Below are 17,955 nucleotides of genomic sequence, written 5' to 3'. Positions count from 1 at the left end.
AGAATATGGAGACGTTAGAGGGCAGTTGCCTGACTGTATATGCTGTATATGCTTATTACACTCACTCTGTCCATCACTGATGGAGCAGAACTGGTTTTGCAGACTCCTCCAGCATCACTACAGCACACAGCACTTGGGGAGGGGTAAAGAGGTTGGGGGCCGAGCGCTGTACACAAGAGCCTGCTGCACACTGAATAGGGACTGTCTACAAAACTTTGTATGATTCCTTATCAGTGGCTGAGCAGATTCAGTCATTAGTACAGAGAATTGTGCAGAATTGTGCAGAGAGCAGAAAGCTTTTTCTCCGTGTCCTTAGTTGTCAGTCTCTGTGGATAGGGAAAAGAAGCCCCCCCCCCCACGGGGCCCCCTGCGGCTTCTGGGCCCCCTTGTGGCTACATCCCTTGCAGGGTCGATTGTTATGCCCCTGTGTAAATGCTGTTCTTTTGGTTCCTTCTGTTCCATGGTCACGCCTTAAGGGCCCGTTTCCACTGTTGCGACGCGATTTCGCCGGCATCCCGACGCTTGTAAAAACGCATGCGGATGCGTTTCCACATGCGTTTTTACCCGCGATTTCGCGTGCGAAATTACCAAGACTCTGCCAGGGCAAAATAACATTGAAAAAGGTGCAAAATCGCACGCGAATCGCGGGTAAAAACGCATGTAAAAAATGCATGCGTTTTTCTTATTAAATACATTAGCGGCGATTCGCATGGATTCCCGACGCAGGCGAATTCTGTGGGTCCCGTCGTGCAGATTTGGCCCTCCGCCAAATCGCTCCCGCACGCCGCACATATGGAAACAGCCCCGGCCACTTCAATGTACCAAGCGAATCCGCATGTCGGCGCCGCATGCGGATTCGCTATGGTGGAAACGAGCCCTAAACAAGAATGCAGCCAGCAGGGCCCAAAAAAAACTGGATCTACATAATAGTTCTGGGAAGTATTAAGGGTTGTGCACATGCTGATTGATCTCGTTTTCCAGGGATCGAGACCTGATCCCTCAGGCAACATCACTAGGCCGAAGCTGTACAAACGCAGAGTCCGCTATACAGCTGGCGACATTTCTGTTGTAGAGCAGGGAAATGGAGTGCCGATAGAGAGGTGCAGACATGATGTCATGCAAGGGGCATGAAGTAAGGCATCTGCCCCTGCTCAACCGAGTTGATCTGCTTCAGCCAATTTTGATCTAATGTGTGTATGGGACTTTACAGGCACAGCATCAAAACAAATGCTAGGCAAACAGCACTGTTAAAAAAAGTGAATAAAGATGGCAGCCTCCACAAGCCTCTCGCTAACAAGCTTTCTTAAAAGAAACCCTAAAGCAAATGTGAACTATTTAAATGAAGAAGATCTTGGCCATAAAGTACAAAATAAAAACTGCATGTCAAAATTATTCTTCATTCCGGAGCTACATGAAGGAGAAAAGCATCATTTTTGCTAAGGTTATCGGGAGGAAAACCCTAAATGTCAGGTGGAAGTCCCTCCCCTTTGATCTTTGAAGCTTCCCTTTTGGTTCTTTCATGTGGTCAGGGGCGGCGCCAGGGGGGTGCTTGGGGGTGCTCGAGCACCCCCTAGAATTGTCCAAGCACCCCCAAAGCACCCCCTGGAGTGAACTGACTTCAGGCGTCTAAAAGACGCCAAGTCAGTTCACACAGCGGCAGCACGGAGCAGCAGGTAGGGCTACGGTAAGATGGCCGCCCGAAGCCCTGTTCTGCAGACTTCGGGCGGCCATTTTCCCGTAGCCCTGCTCTCAGCATGCAAGCAGGAAGTCTCGTCGTGACGTCGGGAAGGAAGAGGATCGTGGGCGCGCGGGCGCTTCGCGCCACAAGGAGGTCGTGCCAGTGGTCGGGAAAGAAGGTCTTCTGGCTGTAGGTGAGTAAATGGGTTTTTCTTTTCTTTTTCAGGTGGTGCTGATTGTGCATATTGGGGTCATTTCTGCTACGGATTGTGCATATTGGGGTCATATCTCCTACGGATTGTGCATATTGGGGTCATATCTGCTACGGATTGTGCATATTGGGGTCATATCTCCTACGGATTGTGCATATTGGGGTCATATCTCCTACAGATTGTGCATATTGGGGTCATATCTGCTACGGGTTGTGCATATTGGGGTCATTTCTGCTACGGATTGTGCATATTGGGGTCATTTCTGCTACCGATTGTGCATATTGGGGTCATATCTGCTACCGATTGTGCATATTGGGGTCATATCTGCTACCGATTGTGCATATTGGGGTCATATCTGCTACCGATTGTGCATATTGGGGTCATATCTGCTACCGATTGTGCATATTGGGGTCATATCTGCTACCGATTGTGCATATTGGGGTCATATCTGCTACCGATTGTGCATATTGGGGTCATATCTGCTACCGATTGTGCATATTGGGGTCATATCTGCTACCGATTGTGCATATTGGGGTCATATCTGCTACCGATTGTGCATATTGGGGTCATATCTGCTACCGATTGTGCATATTGGGGTCATATCTGCTACCGATTGTGCATATTGGGGTTATATCTGCTACCGATTGTGCATATTGGGGTCATATCTGCTACCGATTGTGCATATTGGGGCCATATCTGCTACCGGTTGTGCATATTGGGGTTATTGAACATGTTTTTTATTCAAATCTGCGCACATTACGTCTATTTTCTTGAGAAAACATGCACAATTATGTGAATTTTCTGGGGAAAGGGGCACCAATACTTGGGCCCTCTGTCTTTGCGTTGCACTTTTAATGGGAACCCGAGGTGAGAATAATATTGAGGCTGCCATATTTATCTCCTTTTAAGTAATACCAGCTGCCTGGCTGCCGTGTTGGTCCTCTGCCTCTAATTCTTTCAACCATAGACCCTGAACAAGCATGCAGCAGGTCAGGGGTTTCTGACAATATTGTCAGAACTGACAAGATTAGCTGCATGCTTGTTTCTGGTGTAATTCAGTTCACTACTACAGCCAAATAGATCAGCAGGGCTGCCAGGCAACTAGAATTGTTTAAAAGGAAATAAATATGGCAGCCACCATATCACTCTCACCCTGGGTTCACTTTAAATTACAGTTAGCCCCGCCCTCATCCGGTCATGACCACGCCTATTTTTTCGCCGCGGCGCGCCGCAGGTTGTAGCCACCCCCATTTTTTGCCGCGGCGCGCTTCGCGCGCCGCAGGTCATCAGCTCCCCCGGAAATTGGTCCAGCACCTGCTTAGCACCCCCTAAAAAAAAATTCCTGGAGCCGCCACTGCATGTGGTTGATGACTTCCTAGTCCAACAGGGAAGCTCATCTACTCCAAACGCTGCTGAAAAATATGACGGTTTACCTCAGATTATGTATCCTATTATCATACGATCAGTTCACATATTCTACATTTAATTCAGGGTCACTAACAGTGTATTTAGCTCTGTGCTGGAGTTCAGCTTGTGACTGCTCACTTATCCGTGGGCTGTCATTGTGACCTTTTATCCATCTCTTTTTGCCTTTCACTATAGTAAAAGCCAATTCTCCCTCTTTGAAAGCCCCCTTCCGTTAGCTGCGTAGGAGCCCCGGAGCAGCCAATGGAGAGCCAGGAGGTGGGGTGGTATTTATAGCCTCGGTATTTTCAGCAGAGAGGCAGGGCTGTGTGCGCCGACTGCTAAAGGTTCCAGCGAATACACCCCATACATCAGTCCCCGTTCCCAACACAGAAGAAATAACAGCCTGCCGCTGCCCATAAAACCATGTTTGCCATGGACCGCTGAGCACAAAACCACACAAAGCAGATGACAAGGATGTGTTGGGAAGACAAGCACTCTATTACTGCCAGTCAAGCATGCAAGACTTGACATCACAGCGCACAACGCACATCTCTTGCTGCAGATGTACCCCAAGCCCAACCAAACCCAAATCCCTTCCGTAATGACCCATCATAGTGAGAGATGCGCACAACAGAAGCCCATCACCATATAGATCTACATCTCTATTAATTAGTGATTGCATTCGCCATTTCTCAGATTGCATCTGAAGTGCTGGTACAGCAGAGCTCTCAAGTCATCACTCGATAGGCTGAATCACACATGCCTCAACGCATCTGTCAAATGGGTAATGACAAGTGACTATTCACCAGGGACAGGAAATGCACTTTGGATCTCTTGTTCTCTATATAAAACAGGCAGAAGTCAGGAGTCTTCTCTAGAAAAGGGGAAAATAAAGCTGATTGGCAAAAGCTGAGTTTGCCAAGGTCTGGGGCAATATCGGAACACATTGAAGGTCAAAATGGCTGTTAAAGGGAACCAGTCCTAAAGAAGTTTGTGAAAGAATGTAAATATTCATGATGAGTCCTATAATAATTAAAGAAAAACCTATCACTTTAATGAACATAGTTGATTATGTTCAGATTACGGATTCATTCAACAACTAGTTTTCCTAACCAAAATTCTTGTGTTGAAACACTCACCTGTTGCCTAGATACAAGGACTTCCTAAATATATTTATATTATTCTGTTATGCAACCAAGAGTATCTATCTTCTCTAGCAGTTAGACTTGGTGGTTGCTCTGCAGTCATAATCAAGTGCTTGAAAAGTAGCTGCATGGAATATCTAGCATGCAACATAAAGTGATTCAGCCACTTTAAATTTTGCCCGTTGTATTCAAATTCAGGAAATCCCTGATGCTGGGAAAGAGGTGTGTGTTTTAAAGGGGTTTGTAACATCCAAAAATAAAAAAATTGCCTAAAAATAGTTAGTGCCCCGAGTATATTTGTAAACCCCTTTTGTTTCTAAAATAAGTCCCGATATGTCCTCTTTTTTTTTTTTTTTTTACCTGGTCTATATGCCTTTGCCGAACTGTGCAGTGCCAACAGGATTGTGGGAAATCCTTTTTTTATTTTAAGTAACGAGCAGATCTGAAAATGCACATAACAGAAACTTCCACTTTCAGATAGGATAAGGACACTATGACAGTAATTAAAATCCATCATCCCCCACCCCCCTTGAAGAGTTTACACAGGGATGTATGCCAGTTATCTCGGTGACATTTTCTTATTGAGTAATTTTTTTTCAGTTAATATGGAGTTTCATCCAACTTTAAAGCTTAACTCCCAGCACACACATAACTACAGCATCTTAAAGCTTAGTAAACTGAGTCCCCAAAGTTCACCATTTTTTTTATCAAATAAAGCTTCTTTGGCTAAAAATCCTGTTTTTAAAAATGGGGTCACATGACCCGAGACAGCCTAGAATAAAAGCGTGCATAGAAGTAGTACTTCAGAGGTTAAAGCGTATGCTTCAATAGCTGAATTCATGCCAAAACAAAACTTTTGGAAAGTTAGTTGCAAAGTCGAGTTTTTAAAGAGACACTGAAGCAAAAAAAAAATTATGATAATGATTTGTAGGTGTAAAACATTAGGAGCAGAGACATAAGTCTAATATTGTTTCTAGTACAGGAAGAGTTAAGAAACCCCAGTTATCTATGCAAAAGAGCCATTGAGCTCCACGACTTTCAAAGTCGCAGAGAGCTCTGTCTTGGTATCTCAACTGTCTGTTGCTGTATCTTCTTTTTCTCTGCAGAGAACAGGTCAACAGTTCACTGGCCTGCTCTGTAAATTCATTTAGAATGCTGAGTAGCGTGTAAACCGCAAATATTAGAAAATGATGCAATGTTATAAAAAACACTACATAACGGAAAATAAAAATATGAACTTTTTTTTTGCTACTGATGTTCTAGTAATTATCCGTACTCCAAATACAATTCATTATATCAATTTTTTTTCGCTTCAGTATCCCTTTAAATGCATTAAAAATGAGCATATATATCAATGCTTTAACAGAGATGAAAAGTATAACTATGGTTTGGGGCTCTGGTAACTAAATCCAGGACCCCAGAGCTGAAAGAGCAGCAGCAACGCCACCATGCTGCTCATTTCTGACACAGCCCGCTATGAAGATCCCTCTCTGGTTACTTTACACAGCTCGCCCGCTATGCAGAACTCCGCATCCAAGTAAACAAGCGGAGAGGCAGCAAACGTTGACCATTTGTTGATTATTCTAGAAGCAGCCTATTTCCTCCCAGTGGTATACTTTAGCACACACATCAGCTACCACCTCTTGCAAGGCAGAGCAGTCTAATATTGCTTCCACAATCACAAAGATGTGACTGGATATTATGTATTCCCAGGTGCTGGATCTGAGAAGTTGTCAAGGCAGGGTGCCAATAAGGAGAAGCACCTGCCATCTTCTCACCAACGTTGGCTGTTCCCTGCAGAGAGTGGAAGGAATATGATTTTCATGTTGTAGTGTTGGTTTATATGAAGTCACAAGTGAAGTCGCTACCTGCATGGAGTGCTCTGCATTTGTCTGGGTCTCCTCACATAGCTGTGGTTTGCTCACACAATGCAGCACGTTGTATGGTTAACCTCAGATTCAGGTTCCCCATACATGAGTACAGACGTGCTCTATCAACATCCGACTGGGTGAGCAGGATTAACCTATAAGGAAGTTTTTTAGACTGAGGAAGGAAACCGAGCAAGAGGAAGTCAATTCCAACAATTCTGTGCTGAGGAAATGTACTGCTGACCGTCGTTTTACAAGGCTTATAGTGCGCATCACTTGTTATGCCACTCACCCTCCATCCAACTGTTATCTATGGGAGATAAGGGTCATGGCATCAACTGCCACATACCCTCCCTCCTACTGTTATGTATGGGAGATGAGGGTCATGGCACCAACTGCCACATACCCTCCCTCCTACTGTTATGTATGGGAGATAAGTGTCATGGCACCAACTGCCACATACCCTCCCTCCTACTGTTATGTATGGGAGATAAGGGTAGGTAATGGCACAGGCTGACACTCACCCCCCATCCTACTGTTATCTATGGGAGATAAGATTAGGTAATGGCAGAGACAGCCACTCACCTTCCTTCGTACTGTTAACTATGGGAGATAAGGGTCATGCACAACTGCCACATACCCTCCCTCCTACCGTTATGTATGGGAGAGAAGTGTCATGGCACCAACTGCCACTCACCCTCCATCCAACGGTTATCTATGGGAGAGAAGGGTCATGGCACAGGCCGACACTCACCCTCCCTCATACTGTTATGTATGGGAGATAAGGGTCATGGCACAGGCTGAAACTCACCCTCCCGCCTACTGTTATCTATGGGAGACAAGGGTAATGGGATCAACTGCCACATACCCTCCCTCCTACTGTTCTTTATGGGAGATAAGGGTAGGTAATGGCAGAGACAGCAACTCACCTCCCGTTCTACTGTTATCTATGGGAGATATGGGTCATGGCACAGGCTGACACTCACCCTCCCTCCCTCCTACTGTCATCTATAGGAGAAAAGGGGCATGGCGTAGGCTGCCTCTGACCTTTCCTACTACTGTTCTCTATGGGAGATAAGGGGCAAAGCACAGGCTTTCTCTGGCACTCCCTCATACTGTTATCCATGGGAGATAAGGGGCGTGGCAGAGGCTGCTACTCACTCACCCTCCTGCTATTCTCTATGGAAGATGAGGGACCTGGTGCCGGCTGCACGTACCCTGACTCTTGGTGTTCTCTATAAGAGATGGGAGGGGAAGAGATAGACAAGCAAAGGAGGTGTGTGGAGCCAGCTAGTCGTCTCTCTCAGCTCCTCCCTCACTATATTCTATGGATAATGATAGGATAAGGGGAGGCGTTTGGAGAGAGTAGCATCTAACATGTAATGAATCTAATACAATAAAATTATAGTGCATATATGATTTCCTAACAAAGCACACAACTTTGTGCATTAAAAATCATGACCTGTTGAATAAAACAGGGCAGACTTCTCAAAACAAGTGCAAACAAAACTAGAGCAGACACCGAGACAAATAATCCTGATTGTTACTGATCTAATCTAGCATTGGTTTTGTACCAGTTTTATAGTTTTGCTCTAATTTTTTTCTTAGCACTGATTCTGATAATCTCCCCCCCATCCCCCCCCCCCCCCATGTATTTAAAAACAAAAAACGAGAGCCTGCATTAGGATTTTAGATTATCTTATAAAATCATAGGTAAACTTTAAAAGCATTATTTAAAGAGAACCTGTACTGAGTAAAAATATTTAAAATAAACACATGAGGTAACTTCACATGAACAATACATAGTTACCTTGCCATAAGTTCCTCTCAGAGGCTCACCATTTTCTTCTGACAATAATCCCTTCCAGTTCTGACAATATTTTGTCAGAAATGAAATATATCAGTTGCTGTCAGTAAAATATCAGTTGCTGTCAGTTATAGCTGAGAGGAAAACTGATTTACCAGGTAATGTCCATGTTTCCCTATGGTTCTTGTGGGTGATGTTACAGTTTAACTGTGTGCTGACCAGAAAGCTGTTATGTTTAATGGCCATTTTCAAAATGGAGGACAGAAAATTCCCTTGATCACAGTGAACAAACAGGACGTGGGACAGGAGAAAGACACTGAGAAGTAGATTACATGGAAGGCAAGTATGACTTGTGTATGCTTATTTTGACTTTTAATTTTCAGTTCAGGTTTTCTTTAAATAATTACAACATGATCTGCATCCTGCAGATAATCCATAATCTGCAAGACCCTGGAATGCTGACCACAGTATCTGTCCACTCTTGCTATTTGATGATGTCAGCACTATGCACAGAAAAGGAAACACAGCATTTTTGAACTTCTTGTGCACTTCTACCAAACAGGTTGGTTGAAAAACACTTAAAGCCCTACTAAACCTGAATCTCATGTATGTATACTTAAATAATATGTAAACAGGAACTGTAGTGAAAATAATGATGAATACAACAGCTTATTGTTTACAATATTCATTTATAGATTATTTAGTCAGCATCTGCCCATTGTAAAATCTTCTGCCAGATATGTACAGAATGTTCGTTACTGAGAATTCTGTGTACAAAGGGAGATATTACTTGCTTGGCTTCTGGAAAACAACCGTTATTTCCCACAATGCAATGAGGTTCACAGGCAGTAAACTGTCAGGACCATAGTTATGACACCACACTGTGGGAGGGGTTTGACCATAATATCAGCCATACAGATTCCGCCCCCCCCCCCCCCCTCCCATGATCTATTTGAGAAAATGTCTTTCTCATGGGAAAGGGGGTATCGGTTACTAATTGGAATGAAATTCAATCCTTGGTTAAAGTAACTCTTTAAGTAAAGCAGGTCATACCTGCCAAAATGGCTCTCTAGTTCAATAAATGTGAATAGAATCAGGCAGTGGAAGCAACTCCCCAGTTACAACAGGGTTGTTGCACAGAGATTCATTATTGTGCCTAGATAAAAAAAGAGCAACTAAAACAAGAAGTAACTCAACATCTGAATAAGCTATTCATGTCTGCACAGGACCTGAACTAAGGTTAATCTGGATTTCTGTGTAGTCAGTCTAGTCTTAATGAAAAAAAAAAAACAACAACAACAAAACAAAAACAAACATACTTTTTTATGTAACACAGAGTTCTAAAGTTTAATTTGGTATAGTGGTATAAGGGTTAGGAGAGAGAGAGAAAGAGGGGAAAAAAAGAGAGAGAGAGTAAAAGAGAAAGTGAGGAAAAGAGAAAGTGAGGAAAAGAGAAAGTGAGGAAAAGAGAAAGTGAGGAAAAGAGAAAGAGGAAAAGAAAAGGAAAGAAGAAAAGAAAGAAAGAAAGCGAAAGATCAAGGAAGGAAGGAAGAGTGAAGAGAGAGGGGGGCGGGGGGGGGGGGGTGTAAGAGAATGAATTAGTTTTTAAATGCAACCCCTGAAACTATCATCAGTTATCAAATTAAAGCGACAAAGCTCCAGAGGCCCCAAAGACAGGAAGTGAGGCAGAAAATATTCAAGATGGCAACGTTTATGTCCCCTTTAAGTACCAATAAAAATTTAAATGTTAAAAAAAAAAAAAGTGGAATCTAGAAATCGGTTTTCAGAGTGAAGTTTTATATTAGTAATGCCTGTTTGCGACAGTCTCTTTAATTAAAGTGATGACAAACTTTACTGACACAATAGGGAGCTAAACTGACTTTCCTTTGACTCCAGCAGGCTAGATCTCCGGAATTACTGACTGCTTTTACTTTGCGGTTGCCAAGGATTGCTTTAAGCCACAGTCAAGAAGTATTAATCTCAGGAACAGAGGATCCTACGCATATTCAGGCTGCCTTTATTTCAGTTGCATCCACACGCACTGCTGCTTGATGGACACATCTTTTAATGGCTTCTTAGCAATTTGGTGTGTGGGAGTACCAGTGAGAGTTTAGGTTTAGCAGAATAGACTGCTCAGACCTGCAAGGAGCTGCAGAATTGGTTGGAAATATAAAGAGTGGATAATATTACAGCGGAAAATAAAGCACCCCAACAGACCCCCAAATCACAGATATCCCTACCTTTCAAAGTGACATCATTTAGCTAGATTTTCTGTAAAACTATTGGTGGACATGCCTATAGCAGTCAATGTCCGCATGTCATGGGCCTCTTTTTGGAGATCTGGCATAAAGCCCATACGCTTATCAATTTTCTCCGGCAAATTTGATAACTGGATTAGATGGGGTAAGACCTTCCTATCGGCCCCATACTGTGGCAGTGGCTACATAGATTTTTGATAGATTTCGACATGAAATCTATAAAAAAAAATATTTGTAGTGTGTGGCAGTGATATATCATCTTTGCTCAGGTTTCGATCAGTGAGGGGTCTACTCCTTGGTTGAATCTGGTGGCCATCTGCCAGTGTATGGTAGGATTTTACTGAGGTCCGGAAAATAACCATTAATATGGCTGAGTTTCTATTGTTCCTAGTTGATATCTATGGGCGGCTTTTATGTGTTGCAAAACTGAACAAAGCTTCCATCCATTTGAGCCCATCTCTGCCATGTTATATATACAAACTGCAGCTTCCCTCACCGGAGTTGTTTACAGAGTCAGACCAAGGTCAAACAGTGTGAACACTCGCTTTGAGTGTCTGTGAGGGCTGGTTCACACTGAGGGCGCTTGTGCTGTGCTCGACGATCGCCATCCATTGAGAGAGCGCTAGTGCAGTGTCACCCTACGAGGGTGTTCTCACAGCAACATTTCCTTTTTTACGTCATTGAAATCTTGCTGCCTGTACCATTTTTCAGAGAGTTTCTGATTAAAGGAATGTGCACAAAACGCATTCCTTTAAAAACTGCTCTGAAAAGTGCTTTTTTTTGCAGTGTGAACCAAGCCAGAAAGGCTTAATATTCGTGACGGAGATCAGCATCTCCTGAAAGGTACAAACAAAAGGTATACAATAAAGATCCTGAGCTCAAGAACGCTTTAAAATGTTCCCCTGACTCCCCCCTTTGAAGAACATCTGTTTTACAGATGGTGAGGACTTAAAGTGGACCTGAACTCAGAACTCCTCTTTGCTCTAAAAGATACACAACAGCATAGTAATCTTTAAACATAAAATCATTTCTTTGTTACAGCGGATACAAAGCCTGAAATAAGTCTGCAGTTTCTACTTCCCGATTCATCCCGATTCATGGCAGCAGTCATATTGTTTACAGCCTGTGCTTTCAAATGGGCTTATCTGCTATAAGCAGTCATGTGGCACAGGGGAGGGATCAAATTACAACTAGTGATTAGACACAAATGAGGGGGAATTGCACTGGCTAAACTCTATAAATACATACCGGGTGCATTTCTGTTACAGTTTCCTTGTGTCCTGTGCAATAGTTCAGGTCCACGTTAATGAAACCTAGAAAGCAGGTTTGTACCAGAACGTAAAAGGGAAAGAGGCGCCCTGATGTAATAAAAGCATCTAAAATCAGCTTAAAATCGAAAAGTGATATGAGGTAGCTTACCTCAATGACGAAACCTCTGTAGTTAATACAAGGGATTTTTATTAGCACAGGCAACGCGTTTCGCGGGTCTCAGCCCGCTTCATCAGGCCAGTAAAAGTGCCTATAATAGCAACAAGAACTCCTCAATATACTTGTACATGTATATCAAACATAATAGTAAAAAATGTTTTGCGATTAGTATCTTTACTGCTAACGATTATCACCAGTATTACTCTTTCTTACATAATAATAATTTATAAAAAAACATTATGTATGTACAAAAACGCATCTAAAAATTTGATCAATATGATATGATGCAATGTTTATGATCTTGGTAGAACATTTTTTACTATTATAGTAAAATATCACTTTTCGATTTTAAGCTGATTTTAGATGCTTTTATTACATCAGGGCGCCTCTTTCCCTTTTACGTGCTAAGTATACCCCCGAACACATCCTGTCCGAGGGGAGGTGGCAGACCACCAGTGGAGTCCCCACAGTGGACTCTGTCCCCTTTTTTCCACTAAGAGAGCGACCATCCTTCCGGTTCTGGCTAGGACCACCCCGAGTGGAGTCGGGTTTATTGTCTCCACCTGCTTCCTGTGGTTGGTTGCCCCAAGCAACCTCCCTTTGTGAGTAGTGCTTTTAATTTATTTTCTTTTATTGTGGTCATTGACATATTGCACTACTGGGCTCCCGTTTTTTGTCTCCTGTGACTTTTTCTACAGGGTGTTCATCCACCCCTACTACAATTGTTTGTACCAGAAAAACATATAGAATATTTTTTTCTTACTGCTGTAAATTGGCTTAGCTCAATCATTGATTGTTTTCTACCTAAAGCAATGCTGAATATGCAGCTAGTACAGCCATCCTGGATGAATTAATAACTCACTCAATGCTAACTGAACTCAGAACAAAGTCTGTCATGTCAAACATTAAAAGACATCTTAGCCGTTGCTTCCATAAGTCCGCAAGACCTGTGCTGCCCAGCTGATTCTGTAATATGTGTTTTATAGGAACACTTCAGCCTCAGAGGAAGTGTCAGCATTTGCCTGACCTCAGAGGACACTGAGTACCTGTCATTCATCTTGTGCAGCTGGTTGGCAGACTGGAGAATTATCGGCGGCACCCGCTAGTCTTCTGACTGGTCCTGACTTCAAGCTTAACGAAATGCCGGTCAAAGTTCTCAGGTGTGAAGCCCCTCCTCCCCCAGCAGTCCTGGCTGTAGTTTATTAATGCGCAAAGCAAAAGCAATTACAGGTATGGAGATATTTGGCTCAACACATTCTGGATGAGCAATGAGATGTAAATCATTTCTCCTGGCATTCAAATTTCATGTACATCATATGCAGCTTGAACTTGGACCAATAAAAACTGACTGGAAGTTATTCGGATTGGTTCAATTTTAAGCAGCGTATTTTACATGAAATTTGAATGAGAAATAATTTGCATCTTATTGATCATCCCTACTGGGGAATATCAGATGGGACATCAGGGACCCCAGTGTACCGAGATGCTGAGGGTGCACAGAACAGTGTTCCTTTATAAAATGTAGGACTGTGCAGTTGGTTTCATAAACTGAGGAGTTGGATGATTTTTGTACCGACTCCATGTACCCAAAAACTGCTTCAACTCCAAGACTCCGCCTCCTTAGTCTAATACTAACCAGGGCTGTGGAGTTGGTACACAATTCATCCGACTTCTCCGTTTTTGAGACCACCGACTGACTCAGACTCCACAGCCCAGATAAAATGTCACCATATCATATAAAGTAGTTAACCCATCATAAACTAGTCTAAAGTTGGCATACACTATTAGATATGGTAAACAATGAAAATCTACCTGAGGGCTAAGGCCCAGTACGTGCACTTTGTCAGCGTATGCTGCTTGCCAAAGCGCTTTTCCAGTGGATCCTGATGAGAGGTCCCATTAGCAGCATGCAAAACGATGCCTGCGGCAGTTTGTTAGCGATCCCAGAGCGATTGCATCAGTGGCTACAGTAGCCAAATCATGGCACTTCTGCGATTATGCGGGTGCTTTGTGCTTCTGTACATTACCTGTAGCGGGTTCCAGCCCTAATGCTGATCATTTACTACTTGACAATGAGTCAGATCTACTCTAGGATAATTCATACTGCTGCAGCCGCTAGCCCAGCCTTGCTCACATACAAAAAAATGGGAGGAGGTGCCCCAACGTAGTATGCAATGGGTAAATGTAGGTGATGAAAGTCTTACCTCAGGGAGAAGGTTTTAAGGATAATAATTTTATTGGACACAGGAAAGGACAATGCATTTCGCGGGACCTGCCAGCTTCCTCGGGTCTACAGTACAGTGTCTTATGCAGCTGCACACATGGACTGGGAGCACCCAGCCATACAGCTCCTCTGCAATTTAGGAATTTTTGGATGGACTTGTAGCAACCGTACTCCTAACAGAGAGCAGGCAGTACTGTTGCTAAAGTTTTAAAAAAAAAAAAAAAACAACAACAATTTGAGCTTGATTTTTTTGAATTTCACAGCTGGCTGCAGACTTTAATAGAAAGATAATTTTTAATAACATTACATTGCAAAAAAGATCTGCGCAGCACCGAACTACATTTATGGCCGTGGTTTTTTTTTCCTTTAAAGGGAACCTAAACTGAGAGGGATATGGATGTTTCCTTTTAAACAATACCAGTTGCCTGGCAGTCCAGCTGATCTCTTTGGCTGCAGAACTGGCTGAGTCACTTAAAGGGAACCTAAACTGAGAAGGATATGGATTTTTCCTATTAAAATAATACCAGTTGCCTGACTCTCCTGCTGATCCTGTGTCTCTAATACTTTTAGCCACAGCCCCTCAACAAGCATGCAGATCAGGTGCTCTGACTGAAGTCAGACTGGATTAGCTGCATTCCTGTTTCAGGTGTGAGATCCAGATACTACTGCAGCAAGTTGATCAGCAGGAGAGTCAGGCAACTGGTATTGTTTAAAAGGAAACATCCATATCCCTCTCAGTTTAGGTTCCCTTTAAATAAAAGTGGTACCGGTATTTCCCTTTCATCATTAGACTTTTTTTTTATATTATTCAGGCTTGTAAAAGAAGCAATTTATAGATGGCGTTCTCCCACAATCACATTTAAGTCCGTTTTGCATGGTTTCTACCCAGATGAATCGCTTGCTGGCACCTTATGGGCTAGTGTGCAGGGACCTTTGAGTTCAGTTTATTTTTTCTCTATTCATGTCCCAGCTATGGTAGTGAATAGGAAACTGGGAGCAATGTTGCTTTAACGACAATGAGCAACATTAAAGTGGATCCGAGGTGAACTTTTACTCAGTGCATAATTGTGTTCCTTTCCTATTGTTTATAGGGCATTCCTCAAACCAAATACTTTTTTGTTTTTGTTTTAATACTCTAATTCCCTATAAACTAAAAAAACCACGCCCACAGATTTTCAGAGAGCCTTGGCAGTAGCAAGGGCTCATGGGAACTCAGTCTGGGCAGGAGGAGGGGGAGGTGTTACTAGCCATTGATTTCTGAGGCAGAGGGGAGGAGGGAGGAGGTGAGGGGATTAGGCTGATGGCTCAAGATACAGATAAGCCTGCCTCTGTGTAATGTTTACAAACAACATGGCTGCTGTCATTGTATCACAGGAATATATAATCATATTCTATTAAAAGTGTTTGCAGCTAGATTTGCTGTGTAAACCATCTAAACTTTAGATAAGATATATAGACAAGTTACTTGTTATAGTTAGTTTTTCATCTCGGATCCGCTTTAAACACACATTATGAGGCTGATACATTTCTTACCTTAAAGAGACTCTGTAACAACAAAAACCTCCCCTGGGGGGTACTCACCTCGGGTGGGGGAAGCCTCCGGATCCTAATGAGGCTTCCCACGCCGTCCTCTGTCCCACGGGGGTCTCGCTGCAGCCCTCCGAACAGCCGACGACAGAGCCGACTGTAGCTTCAATATTTACCTTTGCTGGCTCCAGCGGGGGCGCTGTGGCGGCTTTCGGCACGGAAATAGACGGAAATACCCGATCTCCGTCGGGTCCGCTCTACTGCGCAGGCGCCGGAAACTCGCACCTGCGCAGTAGAGCAGACCCGACGGCGATCGGGTATTTCCGCCTACTTCGGAGCCGACAGCCGTCAGAGCGCCTGCGCAGGAGCCAGGAAGGTAAATATTACGTCACCGCTGCACGGAGGGCTGCAGCGAGACCCCTGACGGATGGAGGACGGCGTGGGAAGCCTTATTAGGATCCGGAGGCTTCCCCCACCCGAGGTGAGTACCCCCCAGGGGACGATTTGTCGTTACAGTTCCTCTTTAAAGGAATACTATCGATACCCAAGTGTTCTAAAATGACAATGTACAAATAATGTCTAAGTAACTGTGTAAACATTTTCCTACTTTTCATGTTAAATATCAGAGGCAAAAGCTGTAATTTATTGAGGGTAGGATTTGGCTATATTGGGACAAATCAATTGCAGAAGGGGTGTCTGCTTCAATGCACAGCCAGCGTTGCATATCAGACTACAGAAAGCAAATATCAAACATATCAAACTCTGAAAGCAAAAACAATATGAAAAAGCTGTGACAATTAGTTACATTTCCTCTGCTCTCTTTAGACACTTCAGTCAGAAACAGAGCTCCCAACAGCTGCAGCTCCTGTGTCCTGTCTCTCTCTGTCACACACAGAGCTACACATAGCGTTAACTGATCAAGTGTGAGGGGAATTTCCCCTCTCCTCATGGCTCAGTCAGCCCTCAGTTTTGGCATCAGTAAAGTTTGAATGTATTTTGCTAACAGTAAACAAAGAATTTGCTACTAAAATGTATACACCAGTACTTAGCAGCACTTCCCAAACAATTCCTGTGTCAATTGAAAAAAATATTTGAATCGATAGTATTCCTTTAACTTCACACACTGAAATTAGTTCACCATTCAGCTGTGGCTGTCATCTCTATTATGAGCTGAACAATCTCAGACTCAGGATTGCCACCCGACATTGCTCTATTTTGAGGAAACCAATGGGTAGTGGGGGTGTGGGGGGCATCATTTATAGTTACACGCCTGGGAGACTCATATATTCCCTTGCCTCCCTAATCCACAGTGCAAGCACATGCTACTTGGCCCAGGCTAATGTGCATGAATGGTCACCAGAAACTATTCCAAATGTTCATTTCAGACAGCAAAAAGTTCAGTGTCTGTACAGAGATTTAGTGTAAAGGAAAGTGGCTGAAAACCCCAAATAGTGATCCGCTTTTAGGGCTCGATTCACTAAGACAAATAGCATTGCCTTATCAGAGTTAACACACCTTATCAGAGTAGCATAGCGAGCACTATGAACTTATGCTATTCTGATAAGGCTTGTTAACTCTGATCAGGCATGATATTTGTCTTAGTGAATCAAGCCCTATATGAGTATTTTAACAGGAAGAATTTATTGAAATTTTGTATTACTACAACCGGCAGTGTTTGTAAGCCCCTGTGTATAAGGGTTTGACACGCTATGAAATCCAGCAGCACAAAACAGAGCGGTAGCCTGCTCTCCACTGCACGTCTAGAGTGCTAGCAAGTGCCCGGCGTATACATGGCAGCAGTTTACATTAGAGTAGTGTGAAAGAGGCATTAAGGTTCCTATGATACTTCGGTTGGCTGAAAAAGCAGTTATCAGCCATTTTGGCCGCTCATCTGCCTAACAAATGATCTTTAATTTAACTCAAAAAATATCTTTTTTGGACATGAAGAAACTTTTTTCTCCACTGAACAAGTAAATTGCTGGCCAAAGTGTGTTCCTTGATACAGGGCCAGTAGGCTGAATTGCAGCATACGTTCCTCTGCAGTATCTAGTCTGCAGATGGTAGCTGTAGGAGCTTGCTGGTCTATGGCACAGGGCTGTGGAGTGGGAATCAGCGCAATTTTTGGCTACCTAGAGTCAGAGTTGTTGGTTTCATAAACTGAGGAGTCGGAGTTGGATGACTTTTGTACCAATGCAACGACTCCACAGCACCACTATGGCTACCAGGACTTCTGTGTGTTCAGTCAGCTATTTTACTGGAAAACTTACAGATAGGTATACTAAAAGCCTAGTCATAGAAATGCCCTTTATAGGCTTCCAAAGCTTGATGAGGTCACAACATATGTGAATGTGCTACATCTAGTGATTGTCATGTCTAGGAGAAGTCATGGAGAAGCATGTGAG

At 43.3% G+C, this 17,955-nt stretch overlaps 1 protein-coding gene across 9 annotated transcripts in view; it reads right to left on the bottom strand.

Moving 5' to 3' along the window:
* Positions 1-17,955, bottom strand: part of IQSEC2 (IQ motif and Sec7 domain ArfGEF 2) — a 394,948-nt gene that overhangs the window by 77,909 nt on the left and 299,084 nt on the right. The window contains exon 1 of one of the 9 annotated variants that reach the window (XM_068248409.1): positions 12,849-12,874. The exons of the other annotated variants lie outside the window; for them this stretch is intronic. Coding sequence (XP_068104510.1) covers positions 12,849-12,859 — 11 coding nt within the window. The 5' untranslated portion in view covers positions 12,860-12,874. Of the gene's footprint in view, positions 1-12,848; positions 12,875-17,955 lie in introns of those variants that run through there. 9 annotated transcript variants of the gene reach the window in all.

The sequence above is a fragment of the Hyperolius riggenbachi genome, chromosome 8 (assembly GCF_040937935.1).
Source record: "Hyperolius riggenbachi isolate aHypRig1 chromosome 8, aHypRig1.pri, whole genome shotgun sequence".
Taxonomy (NCBI): Eukaryota; Metazoa; Chordata; class Amphibia; order Anura; family Hyperoliidae; genus Hyperolius; species Hyperolius riggenbachi.
The sequence above is the reverse complement of the archived record's forward strand: the minus strand, read 5'-3'. Positions and strand labels throughout refer to the sequence as shown.